This window comes from Podarcis muralis, chromosome 6 (genome assembly GCF_964188315.1).
Source record: "Podarcis muralis chromosome 6, rPodMur119.hap1.1, whole genome shotgun sequence".
NCBI lineage: Eukaryota > Metazoa > Chordata > Lepidosauria > Squamata > Lacertidae > Podarcis > Podarcis muralis.
Window position 1 is genome coordinate 29,797,475 of NC_135660.1, and position 17,209 is coordinate 29,814,683.

The 17,209-nt window shown below is 42.4% G+C and overlaps 1 protein-coding gene across 11 annotated transcripts in view; it reads left to right on the forward strand.

Annotated features, from left to right (window-relative positions):
- Window positions 1–17,209, forward strand: part of DOCK10 (dedicator of cytokinesis 10) — a 174,848-nt gene that overhangs the window by 99,300 nt on the left and 58,339 nt on the right. For all 11 annotated transcript variants that reach the window (XM_077929932.1, XM_028731098.2, XM_077929934.1 and 8 more), the window contains exons 12-22: window positions 1,181–1,399; window positions 1,662–1,784; window positions 2,405–2,487; window positions 6,609–6,731; window positions 10,228–10,307; window positions 11,953–12,140; window positions 13,181–13,246; window positions 13,978–14,070; window positions 14,747–14,870; window positions 15,044–15,165; window positions 16,823–16,909. In XM_077929932.1, coding sequence (XP_077786058.1) covers window positions 1,181–1,399; window positions 1,662–1,784; window positions 2,405–2,487; window positions 6,609–6,731; window positions 10,228–10,307; window positions 11,953–12,140; window positions 13,181–13,246; window positions 13,978–14,070; window positions 14,747–14,870; window positions 15,044–15,165; window positions 16,823–16,909 — 1,308 coding nt within the window. The remainder of the gene's footprint in view (window positions 1–1,180; window positions 1,400–1,661; window positions 1,785–2,404; window positions 2,488–6,608; window positions 6,732–10,227; window positions 10,308–11,952; window positions 12,141–13,180; window positions 13,247–13,977; window positions 14,071–14,746; window positions 14,871–15,043; window positions 15,166–16,822; window positions 16,910–17,209) is intronic.

Sequence of the window (17,209 nt, forward strand, 5' to 3'; positions counted from 1 at the left end):
AAATATAAACCAGATTTCATTTACTGGCTAAACTTAATCCAACTCTTTAAAAACTTAGAGGAAAACATCATAATAAGCATTTTCTTTTTAGTTACTTTTATCAGTTACAGACCCAATGCAGTCTCAAACAAAATAAAACTTGGCCTTCCCAATTAAAACTTACCCCGGTTCATTAATAAGCAAAAACGTTGCTTGTTAAGCTGATTAACAATGCAATTCTTCCATGCCTACTCAAAAGCAAGTCCCATAGAGTTAGGGTTGCCATATTTCACAAAGTGAAAATCCGGACACAAAAGTTGTTGAGATATTTTTTGCAAAATCTCCCCCCACAAAAGAAGGGTTTTTTCTGACAGACGAATTCGGACTATGTCCAGGACATTCCGGATGCATGGCAGCCCTACATTGAGTACAATGATCCATATAAGCATGTATATAATTGCAGTGTAGGGCTTCAAACCTATATATACTCCTCTGGAAAGAAGTTGCCTGAACTGAACAGAGGAAACTTCCTAATACTGTCTCCAATCGTCTAGTTCAGTATTGTGAGACTGGCAGTGGCTTTCCAGGGTTTCAGACAGGGAGCATTCCCTGGCCTACCTGGCAACAGGGGCGGAGGAAGGGGGTGCGGTAGGAGCGGGTCACCCCAGGTGTCACCACCGAGGGGGGGGTGGCAAAATGCCGACCCACTCTTGGGAATGATGTGGTGGCTTGGGCACCCGCAAGCTCCAACCTGCCCCAAACGGTCTGCCCGCCACCTCCCCCTCAGCTGTAGGGCGACTGAGTGGAAGGAAGCAAGCAGACTCTTTTGAGACCCCGCAGAGCATCCCGCTCCGGCTGTCCCCACCCCGCGGGCGACTGGCTCCAGCCCTGGGTGCAAGGCACATGTGCCGCCCCAGGTGCCCAATCGGCTTGCTCCACCGCTGCCTGGCAATGCCAGGGATTGAACCCGAGAGTCTTCTAGTGCAAAGCCGAAGTTCTGTCACTAAGCTATGGCCCTTTCTCAGAGATGAATGGAGCCAATTCTCCTTCATGGTGAGAGTTGAAGTCACTTCTTGCTGCTTCTCAGTCCCTTATAACACTTAATCTGAGTTACAGTGCATAGGATTGCACTGTCAACCTTGCAGCTTTAGCCTGCTATTATTCTGATTTTTCACTTTTCGTTCCTGCTCTTTGCCTCCAGATTGAGCCATTCTTTGTGAGTGTGGCTCTTTTTGATATACGGGACAGCAGGAAGCTCTCTGCTGATTTTCACGTGGATCTAAACCATACTCTGGTTAGACAGATGATGTCAGTTCCTTCACCCTCATTGGAAAATGGTACTATTGAGTCTGCTGGCACCAAAGACGAGGAACCACAGGTCAAGGGGTTTCCAGAAGAATGGCTGAAGTACCCAAAACAGGTACCCAAAACTTCACTAGTTCCACAGGCATTTGCTTTTGACTTGTTAAAGCAGAAAATTATAGTTATTTATTTATACCTTTTTTTCTGCTCTTTAGCTGAAAAGGCTCTCAGCGTGACTTGCTAGGCTCAGTAGTATAATAGTCGCTGCCCTTTCAGCCAAGAGCTGTGCTTGGCTCATGGGAGCCTTTAGTTATTTAAAGGTTTCTCTCACATATTGGGACTTCTTCTGTCTTAGTGAATTTCACCTCTTGTCTCCACAGGCTGTTTTCTCCATAAGTAACCCTCATTCTGAAATAGTTTTGGTGGCAAAGATTGAAAAGGTGCTCATGGGAAATATTGCCACCAGTGCAGAACCTTACATAAGGAATCCAGACTCTAACAAGGTAATGTGATCGAAAGATGGAATGCCTTTCGAAAACCCAGGGGTCAAGTCGAACACTGTACTGAGAAACCTCCTCAGAACTTGCTTTAGCAATCTATAGGACCACGGTGGATTTTCAGTTCTATGAACGATCTGCTTCTGCTTGTTTCTCATTGCCTGAGTACTCCCATTGTCTGAGTAGCTGATAGCTAAGTAATTGAACCTGCTGGGCTATGGTATTGATGGTTACAAATCCCTCCCCTCCCATAACTCAACTAGGTCCATTGATGAAACCAACATAATGGTACCAGTTACTTAGAGCGGTGGCAGGCTGCCCTTCTCTGGAGGCCTTCAAGCAGGGGGATAGACAGCCACTTCTTGAAGATGCTCTTGCTCTGTCTTGTCCTGCACTGGCAAGTGGGTCGGGCCCAATGGACAAATGAGCGTCCTCCAGTTTTATGACAGACCATTGGTTGGAGGAATCAACAAGTGCTTGAAACGTGCAGCTTTCGTGTCACTCTTTCCTTGTGAATAATTAAAACTTCTAGTGATCATCCAGCAGGGTAACATTTACAGTATGTTTATGGGATTTCAGATAGTTTTCTTTATAGGAATTATTAATTTGTGGGTTTTTCCCCCTAGTGGGCCCAGAGAGTGCTAAAATCCAACAAGCAATTCTGCAGCAAGTTGGGGAAATACCGGATGCCCTTTGCCTGGTCTGTACGGTACGTAGCTGCCTTTGTGAATGTCATTTTCAGCCATTGATCATGCCAACAGAGGCTGCGAAAGGAACTGGCCCTTCTTCTTGAAACAGCCAGGCACAACAACAGCACTACCCCTATATAGAGGACTATGAATTGGTATAGTTCTCCAGGGCAAGGAAAGAAAGAGAGCCAATGTAGGGTAGTGGTTAGAGGGTTAGACTAGGAGAGCAGAGAGCAGAATTCAAATTCCCCACTCAGCTGTGAAGCTCAATGGGTGACTCATTTGTGTTTTTGGGTAGAATCATAGAATCATAGAGTTGGAATAGACCACAAGGGCCATCGAGTCCAACCCCCTGCCAAGCTGTGAAATGGGAGGATCCATTTCACTGGACCAGTATATGTATATGTGGATGTGTATCTTCCTTCACCCTCTAAGCAATTCTCTCTCTCTCTCTCTCTCTCTCTCTCCTGTGACATACCCCTTTCTCCCCTCTGGCCATTCTGCTTTCCCTTCCTCAGTTTTCTGGTCTGTTCCCCTTTTCCTCCTACCCTCTTGGTCGCTCCACTTTCTGTTCAGCTGCTGATATGATCTTTAAAAACTACATACAGCAGAAAAAGGAAGTTGGGGAAATGATTCTCTCTCCCACTTCCTGTTTCAGCTTTCTGTGCTTTTCAAAGCTGGGTGGAATTTCATTTCACTATTTTAAATTGCATGTTAGTTTGAAATAGAGTGGTCCAGTGAGTGGCATTGACTTGACAAGTAACTGCATCTCACACCCATCCCATTTAATTCCTGCTCTTATATGTTACTGGACAGACAAGGTACCAATCCATATACAGGTAGCTCACAGACTGCAAAAGCGGCATTTAAATTAAAGCACAGGATAGCTTTAGCATGGCTGGTAATTGTGGATCAATAGTCCCATTCACATAACCAAAGTAAAGTTCCTGGAGTTCGTAGATTGATCCACGTTTTCAGCTCACAAAGTGGAATTTGCCCTAGTAAATTGCACAAGGCTATAAATAGATATTTCCACTAGACACACACAACATGCTGTGCAAAATGTGGCTCGGCTATGATGAAAAGCAGAAATCTTGGACTGTGAATGTACTTTCCATTTCTTTAATTTCTGGCTATAGTACTATTCCCATTTAATGTGGATTTTTATATTTTACTTTGTGCTATTATAATTTAAAGCAGGCACATACAGCCATAATGTAATCTTTACTCTTGAGTCACTCCTAATCTGACAAGATCTCAAGCTGGCCACTAGAACTGCCCTTTGTAATAACAGAAGTTTCTGTGTCCTGGAATTTGGGTTGTTGCCCTCTACACTTTCCCAAGAGACAATAATTGCAGCACACATTAGAATTACAATGTGAGAAGTCAGTCTCCCTTTCTCATATTTCTACCACAGCTGCCAGAGTTTGCAAATAGGATTTGTACTTGGAGACCTCATTTCCCACAGAATATTTTCCATATAGCCTTCCTTCCTTCCATTCTATTATTCTATTATTTTCAAAAAAGGTGGGGGGAAATGTGGCCCTCCAGATGTTAGTGAATGACAGCTCTCATCATCCCCCAGCTACTGGGCATGATGGCTGGGGCTGATGGGAGTGGGAGCTGAACAACATCTGAGCACCGAATGTTACCAAACCATTTTAGAATCCAATCTGTAGAATATCTCAATGACTTGCAATATTAGAAGTATCCTTTATGTCTGATTCTATATCTACCTAACTAACTGCTTCCTCAATATGCAGTGGTGGAGAATCTGAACCTGTATATCTTATGAAGGAAGGGCTTAAAACTACGAGGTGAAGCATCAGAACCTAAACTTATCGATTCTCTTAGTGGAAACTCACTCTTTTTTTCCTCTTTTTAAAAAAGATTTTTAAAAATTGAAAAATTTTCAACATAAAATACAATAAAAGCCAAACTAGTCTTGGGGGGGATAAAGGAGAACCAAAATAAGAAATAAAAAGGAAGAGAGAAAAAGGCAAGAGAGAAAAGAAGAAATAGAAGAAAAAGATATACAAGCCGACTGTCACAATTATATCATAAACTTTATCCATAATCAGAAAAATAGACCCTTCCTGGGAACTTCAGTGGAAAGTCACTCTTACCATCTTATCCTCAGCCCATGTTTCCTTTCTAGAGAATAATTTTCACATTGGCTTACCTTGTTCCTTTAAAATAAAATAAAAAGCATGCTATTTTTCAAGTTGGGGACAACTGCATCTTCAAGTAAGCTACAGAAGCGATGTCAAAAAGATAAGACAAAATGTGGAGGGTGGGAAGATCAAGGATAATGATCCCTCATACCAAGGGGGAACAGAGAGCTGTTAGGAAAGGAATAGGGAGGGAGAGATGTTGCACATAGAGTTCAAAAGAAGCCAGTTTATTTGTATGCATGTGCCTACAGTTGCTTAACAACAGCAAGAACCCAAAGTCTCCCAACTCCACTGTACCCCCAAATAAGGCTGCTGAAGTGAGAAAACTTAAGGTGAAATGGGGAGTAGACTTTCATGTGAGCTCAGTCTTCCCAGGGAACAAAGAGCAGGTGTCCCCCTCAGAACTGATTCAGTCATTGACGGCCCCTTCAGCTTCCACCTACACCCTCCCTGAGCCACTATTTTATACTTACCTTGGGACTGTAGCAGTGGCGTAGCATGAGGGGTGCAGGGGGGGCCGACCGCACCGGGCGCAACATCTGGGGGGGGGCGCACGGAAGAGACTCGAGTGCTAAAATCCATGGGTTAGGGGGCGCAAATTACTTGCCTTGCCCCAGGTGCTGACAACCCACGCTACGCCACTGGACTGTAGTAAATACAAAGTAGACCCTGGAGCTCTTAAGCTTGCTCAGCCCTTCTTTAAAGCTGCATCCTAGAAAAACATCCTGATTCCCAACACTTTCTGACATGTCATGGCAATGGTACAGAATTTCTATGTACAATTCAAAGTGTTGGTGCTGACCTTTAAAGCCCTAAATAGCCTTGGTCCAGTATATCTGAAGGAGCGTCTCCACCACCATAGTTCAGCTCGGACACTGAAGTCCAGCGTCAATGGCCTTCTGGTGGTTCCCTCAGTGCGAGAAGTGAGGTTACAAGGAACAGGCAGAGGGTCTTCTCGATAGTGGCACCCGCCCTGTGGAACGCCCTCCCATCAGATGTCAAGGAAATAAACAACTACAGTGGTACCTCAGGTTGAGTACTTAATTCGTTCCGGAGGTCCATTCTTAACCTGAAACTGTTCTTAACTGGAAGCATCACTTTAGCTGCCACGCCGCTGGAGCACGATTTCTGTTCTCATCCTGAAGCAAAGTTCTTAACCCAAGGTACTATTTCTGGGTTAGCAGAGTCTGTAACCTGAAGCATATGTAACCTGAAGCATAAGTAACCTGAGGTACCACTGTATCTGACGTGGTTTTAGAAGACATATGAAGGCAGCCCTGTTTAGAGAAGTTTTTGATGTTTTATTGTGTTTTTAATATTCTGATGGGAGCCGCCCAGAGTGGCTGGGAAAACCCAGCCAGATGGGCGGGGTATAAATATATGATTGACTGATTGATTGATTGATTGATTGGTTGGTTGATTGATTATTTATTTATTTATTTATTTATTTTGCAGCCCTGTGGCTGCATCTTCAGAAGTCAGCCTCATTCTATTCTGTCAGGTTTGTTCCAAGGTGGCCAAAAAGTATAAGAGGACAGGACTCCTGCACATTTAAGTGTAGCATGAGAAGGCATCAATTCCCTCATCTACTCCACCATTAAAGGTGCTCTGGTCACCCTAGTTTATTCCCAGGTATATTTGCATAGACTTGTACCCGCAACAAGAATGGAGGTACCTCCTTGATATCATCCTAAGTCCTGCCAGAAATCTGGTGTGTGGTGTGAATATTATTGAACTACTTGGATTTCAATGCCCACGCCACAATCTGACTGACATATTGCTGAAAACCTCTAGATAAATTATGTTTATTTTAGGTTTGGGGATTTAAAAATAAAATAAAAGATGGAATTAGTAAAAAGAAAGCTTGAAAGTAGAACTCAGCGGCAAAGGAAGGAACTCATGCATCCCTAGAGATAATTAACAATAGCTTGGTTTTCATTTAATATATTGTTTCCCCTTTGTTACAGACCAGTCTTTAAAGATAATCAGGGAAATATTGACAGAGATTCCCGGTTCTCACCTTTGTTCAGGCAAGAAAGTAGCAAAATTTCAACGGATGACTTAATGAAACTCGTCACAGAATACAGAAGGTAAGGAATCATTGCTTGGCTGTGTTGATTAACTCCTTTGCATCAATGGTTTTGTTTGCACAGAAGCGATGAGTGCCAAAACAACCACATTACATGGAATGGTTTTCACATTAGTCAGTTGCATGCCAAAGTGGGTTTCCAGCAAAGCTCTTTGGGAAAACTGGAGAGATGTTTGCTGCATTAACAAACTTTATGGCCGCTTGATTGTAGTGCTGAATGGAATTAATTTCAGTTGAAGCAAGGGGAAAGTGTAGGAATTAAAGATATATAAATGCATTTCATGGAGGAGTGTTTTATCAGGTATATTGACTAAATGGACGTACAAAGGGGTTTCCTTTTTTTGCCAATTATTTTTTATTGATTTTCCATAATTTTTAACAAATTGTCACCAAATTAATACAAATTCAATACAAATTTAAAAGCTGACTTTCCACCCACCCTGATGTCCTCTCTATTTTCCTCCCTCTTTTGCTGCTCCCAATGAAATAATTTTTTCAACTATCATTTCAAAATCCATTCACCCCCTTCTCCCTACACATCACCTGTTCCATTACCAATTTCTGCTGTGGCTTTTGTACATGGCTATAACCTATCCTCAAAATAGTCAAGTACAGTAAATCCTCTTTTATCTATTTATAATAGCCATTCATCAATTTTGAAACATTTCCTTCTGACACCTCTTGAGTAACACTTTTCCTGAGAAAGACAGATCTTGCTTCCTCCCAGACAACATACACACATTCCTCTCTAACATGGCCTTGAACATTGCTGTCCCAGTAATAAACAACTCAAGCCTCACTGGTGCTGTGTGCAGAGGGTGAAAATGAAATCCACACACACACACACACACACACACACACACACACACAAATATACATATACATATATATATATATACATACATACATTCCCCCTTCTAACACTGCCACTCCCAGTGTCACCCACCCTTCACATTTCTCCAAATTTAATCTGAATTTTTACATACAACCAGCTCATTAATAAATCATTAATAAATAAACATAATCCATATCTTTTATTCTCTGTCTGAAAGTCTCTGAAGCTGTCAAGATGGTATACACTGTGGTCCATCCTGTCCCTTTCACTTTTCTTATTTCCAACTTCAAGCTTCAAGAGGGATGGATTGATGTAATCTCAACAAAATCCGTATCTCCTCTACATCCTCCCCCCTAAACTAATAAATCATCTTACACTCCATCCTGCGGATGCTCAGTTCCATTACATCCAACTCCACAGCTTATTCTCTTCCGAGTGCTTAACAGACAGTCAGTCTAGTTCTTACCAATCTTTTCTTCTTTACTATTTTTGTTTCACAATACAAAGTTCCAAGAGGTGGTCAAAATCCCTCAAAAGTCCCTCAGGGTTGTTACTCTCCTCCTTTCAGGCATTGTCCTTTGTTATAAAATAAATCCAACGCAAAAAGGTATCTTTAAAGTCCACTCTTCCCAACAACTTTGCATTCCGTTACTTTTGGGGATGGTGAATAAGATAGATCCTGAGAACAGAAATATGAATTAAAATATTGCCTCTCCTCCCCTCCTTCCACCGTTCAAGCAAAGAAGAATTTAGCATCTTTCATTCTTTCCAAACAGATGATTTTCTCCTGCAGCATAAATCAGGATCTTTTCATGGGTTGGGGGTGCCTCTTCACTCGCCAATTCTGTCCGAATTCAAAGGTATTCCGCAGCTCACCATGGTAGCTGGTTGGGGCTGTCCTTGGACGGAGCCATTGAGCCCAGTGCCCTTAACTTTTCATCTGGGAGACAGGGATTTCCTACCCTGCTCACAAACAACAACAAAAGGCATTAACAGACAACCACGGTTCGTGCCCTTTCGATACCCTCAAAAGGTTAGGGGAGACATGCCCCTTTCCACCCCGCATTAATCTCCATCTGGGACCCCTCCTGGGTACTGGAGCACCCGAGAGAACTACTTGCCAGGTTCGCTGCAAAGCAGGAAGTCCCGTACAGAGTGGTTTTCATCCAGTAACTGCTTCATTTCATTAAGGGTCTTTTTCACCCCTCTCTGTGTTCATGTTCAATGATTTATAAGAATTTAACAAAGCAAGGCCTCTGTGTCGTCTTTGGAACTTTGATTATATGTTCAGGCTCCATACAGGAGCTGGTAACCCAACTGGTTTAGGGCTGTGTACAGCTCCCTGGGAAGGGACACAGGTGGCACTGTGGATTAAACCACAGAGTCTAGGACTTGCTGATCAGAAGGTTGGCGGTTCGAATCCCCGCAACGGGATGAGCTCTTGTTGCTCGGTCCCTGCTCCTGCCAACCTAGCAGTTCGAAAGCACATCAAAGTGCAAGTAGATAAATAGGTACTGCTCCGGCGGGAAGGTAAACGGCGTTTCGTGCACTGCTCTGGTTCGCCAGAAGTGGCTTAGTCATGCTGGCCACATGACCTGGAAGGTGTACGCCGGCTCACTCGGCCAATAAAGCGAGATAAGCGCCGCAACCCCAGAGTCGGCCACGACTGGACCTAATGGTCGGGGGTCCCTTTACCTTTCACAGCTCCCTAGCAGGGCTCTCAGGATAAGCCTGCTTTGGGTTTTCTCTTAAGCCAAGGGCAGAGAGAGTCCTAGGGTTACTCTGTCCTTCAGGTTGCAGTACAAAGTTAATCTTCAGTGTCTGAATCCAGCCTAGTTTGCTTTTTCAGAATCTACGGCAATTCGTCATCAGCAAGGCTTTGTTCTATACGGCTTAGCAATTCTAGCCTTGATAATGCTTTTCAAATTTGCCATTGAAGAGCTTTCAGCAATGGAATAATGGTCACCTAGACAGAGCTTTCACTTCGTTCCTCATCCCTTCATTGTTACAATGCAGAAGCTGACACCGTTTTTTCAGCTAGGCGTAGCTGAATGACAATACAGTGAATATTGCTCAGAGTTATTTCCTACCATTATTACAATAATTGTTGCTGGAAAATAACAGGAATAAGTTTAAATAAAAGAGTTCTTTTCCTGACAGTTACCTCACTTCTATTCGAGAAGAAAAATGGATTTTGCTATAGTTCAGCAGTTCACTAAAATTTAATGTTTTGCTTTATTATTTTCTTTGTGCCTTAAATCACAAATTCCATTTTCCTTTATACTTGGGGGGAGTGAGTTTCCTCCAAATGTTGCTGGACTATTTCTGTCATCAGCCCCAGTCGTATGGCCAATGGAGAAGGATAATGAGAGTTGTAGTTCAGTAACATCTGGAGGGCCACAGTTTCCTAACCACTGCTTTATATGATGGTCCCACCATTAATTTGTACTGAGAACTTTAGGTCTGTGAGAGGTGTCCTATCAGCTCTCAACACCATTAGCAAACTACAATTCCTTGGTTTCTTTGGGGGAAACAATGACTATTAAAGTGGTATAAGAGTCCTTCAAACATACGGTGATGATGTGATCAATGTCTGTGTTCACTTACAACTGCTCTTGCTTATCCGCGTCACCTTTAAAAAATATTCTTCTGATGTTTGCAGGGCAGAGAAGATCAACAAAATTCAGATCATACCTGGCAGCTTAGAAATCACAGTTGATTCTGTACCTTTGGAGCACCAAAGTATGATTCCAATTTATAATTTCTAAGAAATTGCTAACCATTGTGATGAGACACTGGGATTAAGTGGGGGGGTGAATATCACTTTAAAAAGGGGGGGTTGTTTTTATTGATTCTGTGGTTGCTTTGCATAGGAGTGGAGTTTTGTGAAGGAGTTTGGTAGATAGGCAGATTTTGTACCATTAACACATCTGACACTAGGCTACATTGCACATCACCACATCTGTGCTCCACAGAATGTCATGGATAAAACCATTTGCAATTTCAATCATTCCATACAAGCAGCAAAAGTAGAAGCATGGCTGTCTTAGTCTTCCTTCCCATACATTTTCAGACCTTGCGTGATGGAAAGAGATGCCTTTTTTTTCTGACACGGGAACAGAGATAATATCCCCCATCTTCACATGAGCCCTAAGAACATGCACAAAGGAAATATGTATCACTCGTGTTTCCTCCTCTGCCAGTTTAATAGGATTTCCTCCTTCAACAAATTCTGCATCCATAGGCATCTGCAGGAATTTTTCCAGGTGGGGGAAAGTCGAAAGTAAAACACTGAACAGTGAAAGCAGGCTGATTTCTCACAAAAACATGAGATGAATAGTACATGTACATTTTACTTTTGTATCGCACGTTCTGGGTGACCCAGTCAGATGGACAGCATACAAATAATAAAATTTTACACATGCTAGAATTATGCTCTTTTAAAAAGGTAAGCCAGGAATCTGTGGATTACGGTTCATCCAGTTGGGAAGAAACAAGCCCCCTATCCCAGTTCCCACCCTGTGGATGCCCATGTATGCATCTTTACATAGTGTGTATCTTTATATTGGGATGCAGGTGGCGCTGTGGGTTAAACCACAGAGCCTAGGGCTTGCCGATCAGAAGGTCGGCGGTTCAAATCCCTGCAACGGGGTGAGCTCCCATTGTTTGGTCCCTGCTCCTGCCAACCTAGCAGTTCGAAAGCATGCCAAAAAGTGCAAGTAGATAAATAGGTACCACTCTGGCGGGAAGGCAAACGGCGTTTCCGTGCACTGTTCTGGTTCTCCAGAAGCGGCTTAGTCATGCTGGCCACATGACCCGGAAGCTGTACACTGGCTCCCTTGGCCAAAAAAGTGAGATGAGCGCCACAACCCCAGAGTCAGCCACGACTGGACCTAATGGTCAGGGGTCCCTTTACCTTTATATTGGACTGAAGACGTCTTCAGTCCAAAGCTTTCCAATTACCCAAATATTTATCCCAAACAGGAGGATATAATATGCCAGTTCTGGAGGGTTTCCCAGCCCAGGGAACCCCCAACTCCCCCCAGACATCACCCAGAAAGGAAAACAGACAAGAGGGAAGCACCACTCATCCCTCACTGCTGCTGGGTGCCCAAAAGGGTTTGAATATTTCACATCTTCCAAGATTCAGCACTCCCCAACCCCACCAAGATATTGCTCAGCCAAGTATGAGTTTTGACCCAGAAAACCAACGTCTGATTGATTCATCCATCAAGAACTGTGATGGTGTGGTTGTTGTGGGGGTTGTAGGGAAGAGGTATAAGAAGCCCTGCTGTGTTTGCTGGGCTTTCTAGATTATAGCCCATAATAGTAAAAGGCTACAGTTTTGTGACTAAAGGGTTTTCTTTCTTTCTTTTTCTTTCTCAAGATTGTGTAACATCATCTTTTATTCCAATCAAGCCATTCAATGATATCAAGGAGCATCAGCCCACAGTAGAGGTGGAAGAATTTGTCCAAGAATCAACAAAGTACTCCCAGACTTATAGAGTGTATAAAAACCAAATCTACATCTATCCCAAACATCTGAAATATGATAGCCAAAAATGCTTCAACAAGGTATGCCAAAGCAAGAGCCTTAGCACAGCAAACCTCAGTGTGTTTACTCAAAAGTAAGTCCCTCTTAGTTCAGCAGGACTTACCTACTGACTAGTTTGCGACTAAAATCTCAATTCCCTGAAGGATTCACAAGCAGCTTTCAGTGCATAGGTTAGATCCCTAGCAATTAAGTGATGCTTTCAATTATTCAGCTGCTTGGCCTCAGCTGTTCTCACAAGGGATCTGAGCGCGATTAAGCAGTTGAATGCTAGCTTTGTTGCTCCTTGAAAGCTCACTGTGCTCCTAATAACCATTCACCAAGAGATAATTTGGCCCTTAGTTTGCAACGAATATAGAATATGTCTGAACCCTATTCACCTTTGGAACCCCCAGTTGTACACGCATTTATGTAAAAATAAGACCTGTTGATTTTATTAATAGCATTTGGACCTGTATAGCAGAATTTCCTGTGGAACAGGCCTCTCGTTTCTGTTTGTTTCTTTTGCTCAATTTAAAAATTGCATTTTGTTTTCCAAAATCTCAATCAGGGTTAATGATCTGACAAACTATAGTAGTTAATGACATTAGAGAAGCAGCTACAATGTAATGGAACCAGGATTGATTCTAAACACACTTTCATTAAGATGTGATTCACTGAAATAAATGAGACCTTCTTTAAAGCAGGGCTCAGCCACATAGACATACCCTGTTTAAAAAAATCACATTTAAGAACACAGTATGTCCAAATACAGAACTCCAGTGTTAAACCTGAAAAAATAAACATAAATTAATGATTGTTTTGAATATTACTATATACAGAATGTGAATTATAACCAAAGCAAGGTTTAAAAGTGAAGGGCAGGCTTTCTGTGTTCATATACTCCAGCTGATAAGAGGTTAAATATTTTGCAGTCTTCTTTCTGGCTTCATAACACTGCTCTGGTTTGCTCTCAACTTGGCAGCATAGTGCCAGATTTGGAACAAAGCCTTGTATTTCACACGTCTTTAATTTGCATGTAATTTATGAGCTAATGATTTCCATTTGCACCTTTCTCTTACAGGCACGGAATATAACAGTCTGTATTGAATTTAAAAGTTCCGATGAAGAAGGAGCCAAACCCATGAAGGTGAGCAGAGATGGATCTCATTCACAAAACAATAGGTCGAAAGCAATTTCTTTGGCACCACTAAGGCTGTTCCACGCATTGTTTGTATTTCCATAACAATCCTTTATAACGACAATTATTAGTAGGACTTCTGGAAATGCTTATTCTGCAGTACTTAGAGTCATAGAATTGTAGAGCTGGAAGGGGACAAAAAGGGACATCTAGTCCAACCTCCTCCGATGCAGGAATCTCTCTGACAGAGGACTATGCAACTTCTGTTCAAAAATCCCAGCAGAGTCCACCATCCTACACTGTCAAACATCTCTTACCATCTGAAAATTATTCCTAATGTTTAGTCAGAATCTCATTTCCTATCATTTGAAACCATTGGTTCAGGTCTTCCCCCCTGAAGGTAGGTAGGTAGGTAGGTAGGTAGGTAGGTAGGTAGGTAGATGAGAGGACATTGTACACTGAACTGTTTCGTATGTGTGTGTGTGTGTGTGTGTGTGTGTGTGAGAGAGAGAGAGAGAGAGAGAGAGAGAGAGAGAGAGAGAGAGAGTCCAGTGTACACTGTTGTCTCATATAAGGTATGATCCACATCAGTTCTTCTGGCCCCATTATGACAAGAGTTCATATAAGTTATGAGAATCCAGGTTGATAAAGCCTCCAGAGCTTTAGGCACTTAAAGCAGTTGTTGGGAATACAATCCACAAAATGTTACAACCGAATTAAAGCACAATCTATTTGAACAGTGTATCTACGGAAAGCCTGGTGGACCACTCTTTGCATCAGCAGCATATACAGCTGTTCTACATCATTCACAGAACCCTGATTTTTACGATGAGGTAAGCTTACTTTATTGTGACTTCATGTATATTACTACTACTTAGGATACATTTAACAGTTAAAGCTCTCAGTCCCGCCACCCTGACAGGCATGCTTGGTGGGAACACGGGAGAGGGCCTTCTTGGTAGCTGCTCCCAAATTTTAGAACTTCCTCCTTAGAGAAGTTAGACTGGCTACCTCCTTGTTGTCCTTCCATTGGCGAGAGAAGACAGGCCTTTAGGAACTGTTTTTAAGGAAAGGGCTGGGGCTGTGAGGTGGTTCTATACACACACACAGTTTTTGAAAATTATAAGAGACACGGTCAATTGTTTTGTTTGTTATTTGTTTATTTAATATTTATAAAACGCACTGTATATGGTGTGCAACATAAAAACATAATACTACAATAACTTCAATTAAAACAATAAAGACAGGTTTGTTGAAAAAACACATGCCTGAACAGTGCTGTTTTTCAAAAGACATCTTTTAAAAAGTAATAGACTTGTGTAACTGGGTAGAGTTTTGTACTCTCATCCCCATTTCATGCACAAGTTCCACAGCGTAGGGACAAGAGGGGCAGCTGTCTGTATTGAAAGGATGATAAGTTAAGATCAGGCTCAAGCCATCCAGGATCCCTCTCTTGCTCTTGTTTGAGCCTGTCTCAACTAAAGATGGTTGCAACATTTTACATTTCAGGTGAAGCTTGAGCTGCCTACTCAACTCCATAAGAAGCACCACATTCTCTTTTCATTTTATCACGTCACCTGCGACATAAATGCGAAAGCTAATGCCAAAAAGAAAGAGGCCCTGGAAACATCAGGTAGCTATACTTTGATCGAAGCCGTGATTTGTATTGTTCCTGTATTACGTAGTACCATTTTAGCTCAAGCATTTATGACAAGATTAGTTTTTTTGTGTGTGACCATCATTGCTTCTCTTTATTTCAATAAAGCAAAATGTTCTAATGCTAATTAGACCTCCTTTTGGATGCAGTGGGATATGCTTGGCTCCCTTTATTGAAAGATGACCAGCTAGTGTCTCAAGAACACAGCATACCAGTGGCAACCAGCCTGCCTCCCGGTTATCTGAGCCTTCAGGATCCTGCAGCTGGAAAGGTATTGTGTAGCATTTGAGTTTTGTGTCTCTCCTGCAAAAAGAAAAGTGTCTGTGAATCTTACAATTTGAAATATTTATAGTATTTGTGCAGTTTTATTATCCTTGGCGTCTGACACTGCCTTACTGAAATGAAGGCGAAAGAGGGCTTCACTTTCTACATATGATAGGTTACAGAAGTAAACCTCAACCTCACAGACACACATTGCCTCATGTGTAGAGAGTGTGTGTGTGTGTGTGTGTGTGTGTGTGTGAGAGAGAGAGAGAGAGAGAGAGAGAGAGAGAGAGAGAGAGAGAATCACCTCATACAACCACATCCTTTTTCTGTGGTGGCCGGCTCTGGTAGATAATTGTGTGTGCACACATTGCTTCACCTGGTACATTTTGCATGCAGTGTGGATTACGTGAGAGAATTTTCTTCTATGCGGCACCTGCTGTAGAGCTGACACAGTGAAGTACAGTGTAAATATGCCCTTCGTATTAAGACACATGGTTGTTCATGTCTGGAATCACATACTGAACAGCTACTTCTGTTCTGGACACCTACAAACAGGTGCAGCATTATCTGGTTCTGGGTAGTCTATAAAATATGCGGCGACATGACTTTGGATTAGGGGTAGTGGACATTGTGCTGGTGTCCAACAACGTTTAGGCCTCATCTGCACTTTGCATTTAAATCAGCATCTTATCACTTTAAACAGTCATGGCTTCCCCCAAAGAGAGTTACTGCGAGACACCTTTTACCATCACAGAGGGAAAAGGAATTGACTGTTAAACCACTCAGAAACTGTAGCTCGGTGAAGGGAATAAGAGTCTCCTAACAACTCTCAGTACCCTTAACAAACTACAGTTCCCAGGATTCTTTGGAGAAAGCCAAGCCTGTTTAAAATGGCATGATACTGCTTTAAATGCGTAGTGCAGATGGTGCCAGGTTGGCTACTCTTGCTTTTGATAACACTGTCAAGGGGGAGGGGTACCAGTGCCGAGGGCCTTCTGGCGGTTCCCTCCCTGCGAGAAGCCAAGTTACAGGGAACCAGGCAGAGGGCCTACTCGGTAGTGGCACCCGCCCTGTGGAACGCCCTCCCACCAGATGTAAAAGATAAAAACAACTACCAGACTTTTAGAAGACATCTGAAGGCAGTCCTGTTTAGGGAAGCTTTTAATGTTTAATAGACTATTGTATTTTAATATTCTGTTGGAAGCCACCCAGAGTGGCTGGGGAAACCCAGCCAGATGGGCGGGGTATAAATAAATTGTTGTTGTTGCCTAAATTGGACATGTGCACAGAATTTTACATTTCCAGTGACAGGAGGAGTTTGACTCAGTATTTCATTTTATAAATTTAGACATGGTGATTTTTATAAATTTAGACAAATATGATTAGTCCTGCCCATGTGTTTCCAGTATTCATACACTTACCACAACAGCTGCAGAACTCACTTCAGGGAAGTATCTCCATTCTGAAAATGGGACTTCTGAATGGATCCAACAGAAGGCTGAGGTTCTGAAAGGCTGAATGTTCGGCTGTTTAATGGCATCCTCCATTTTCCCATTTTCCCCCTTGGAACGATCCTGCACCATGTTTTAGCAAGTGTTACAAATCTAGTGTTACAAATTAAGGAATTAAATAGAAATACGTTCTGTTTGTATTGTTTGCAGCACAGCGGAAGTGACGTGAAGTGGGTAGATGGAGGGAAGCCACTCTTCAAAGTGTCTTCGTTGGTTGTATCGACAGTTTATACTCAGGTGAGCACCTTTACAAAAATTTGTCTTGGTGAAAGGTAGTGTGTGTGAAAGGCTGAATACAAAGGCTGCATGTAGAATTTCTGCTTAACATTTCAGTAGGGTCAGCGTGGTTTTCACTTTACAGATGCAGTATTGAATATGAATGTATAGACAGGCAAATCTAAAAAATCTAAAATCTAAAAAAATGTAGTATAAGCACTGATAACTGGGAAACACTGGCCTGCAAGCGCTCCAACTGGAGAATAGCCTTTGCCAAAGGTGTCATGGACTTTGTAGAAGCACGAACTCAGGGTGAAAAGG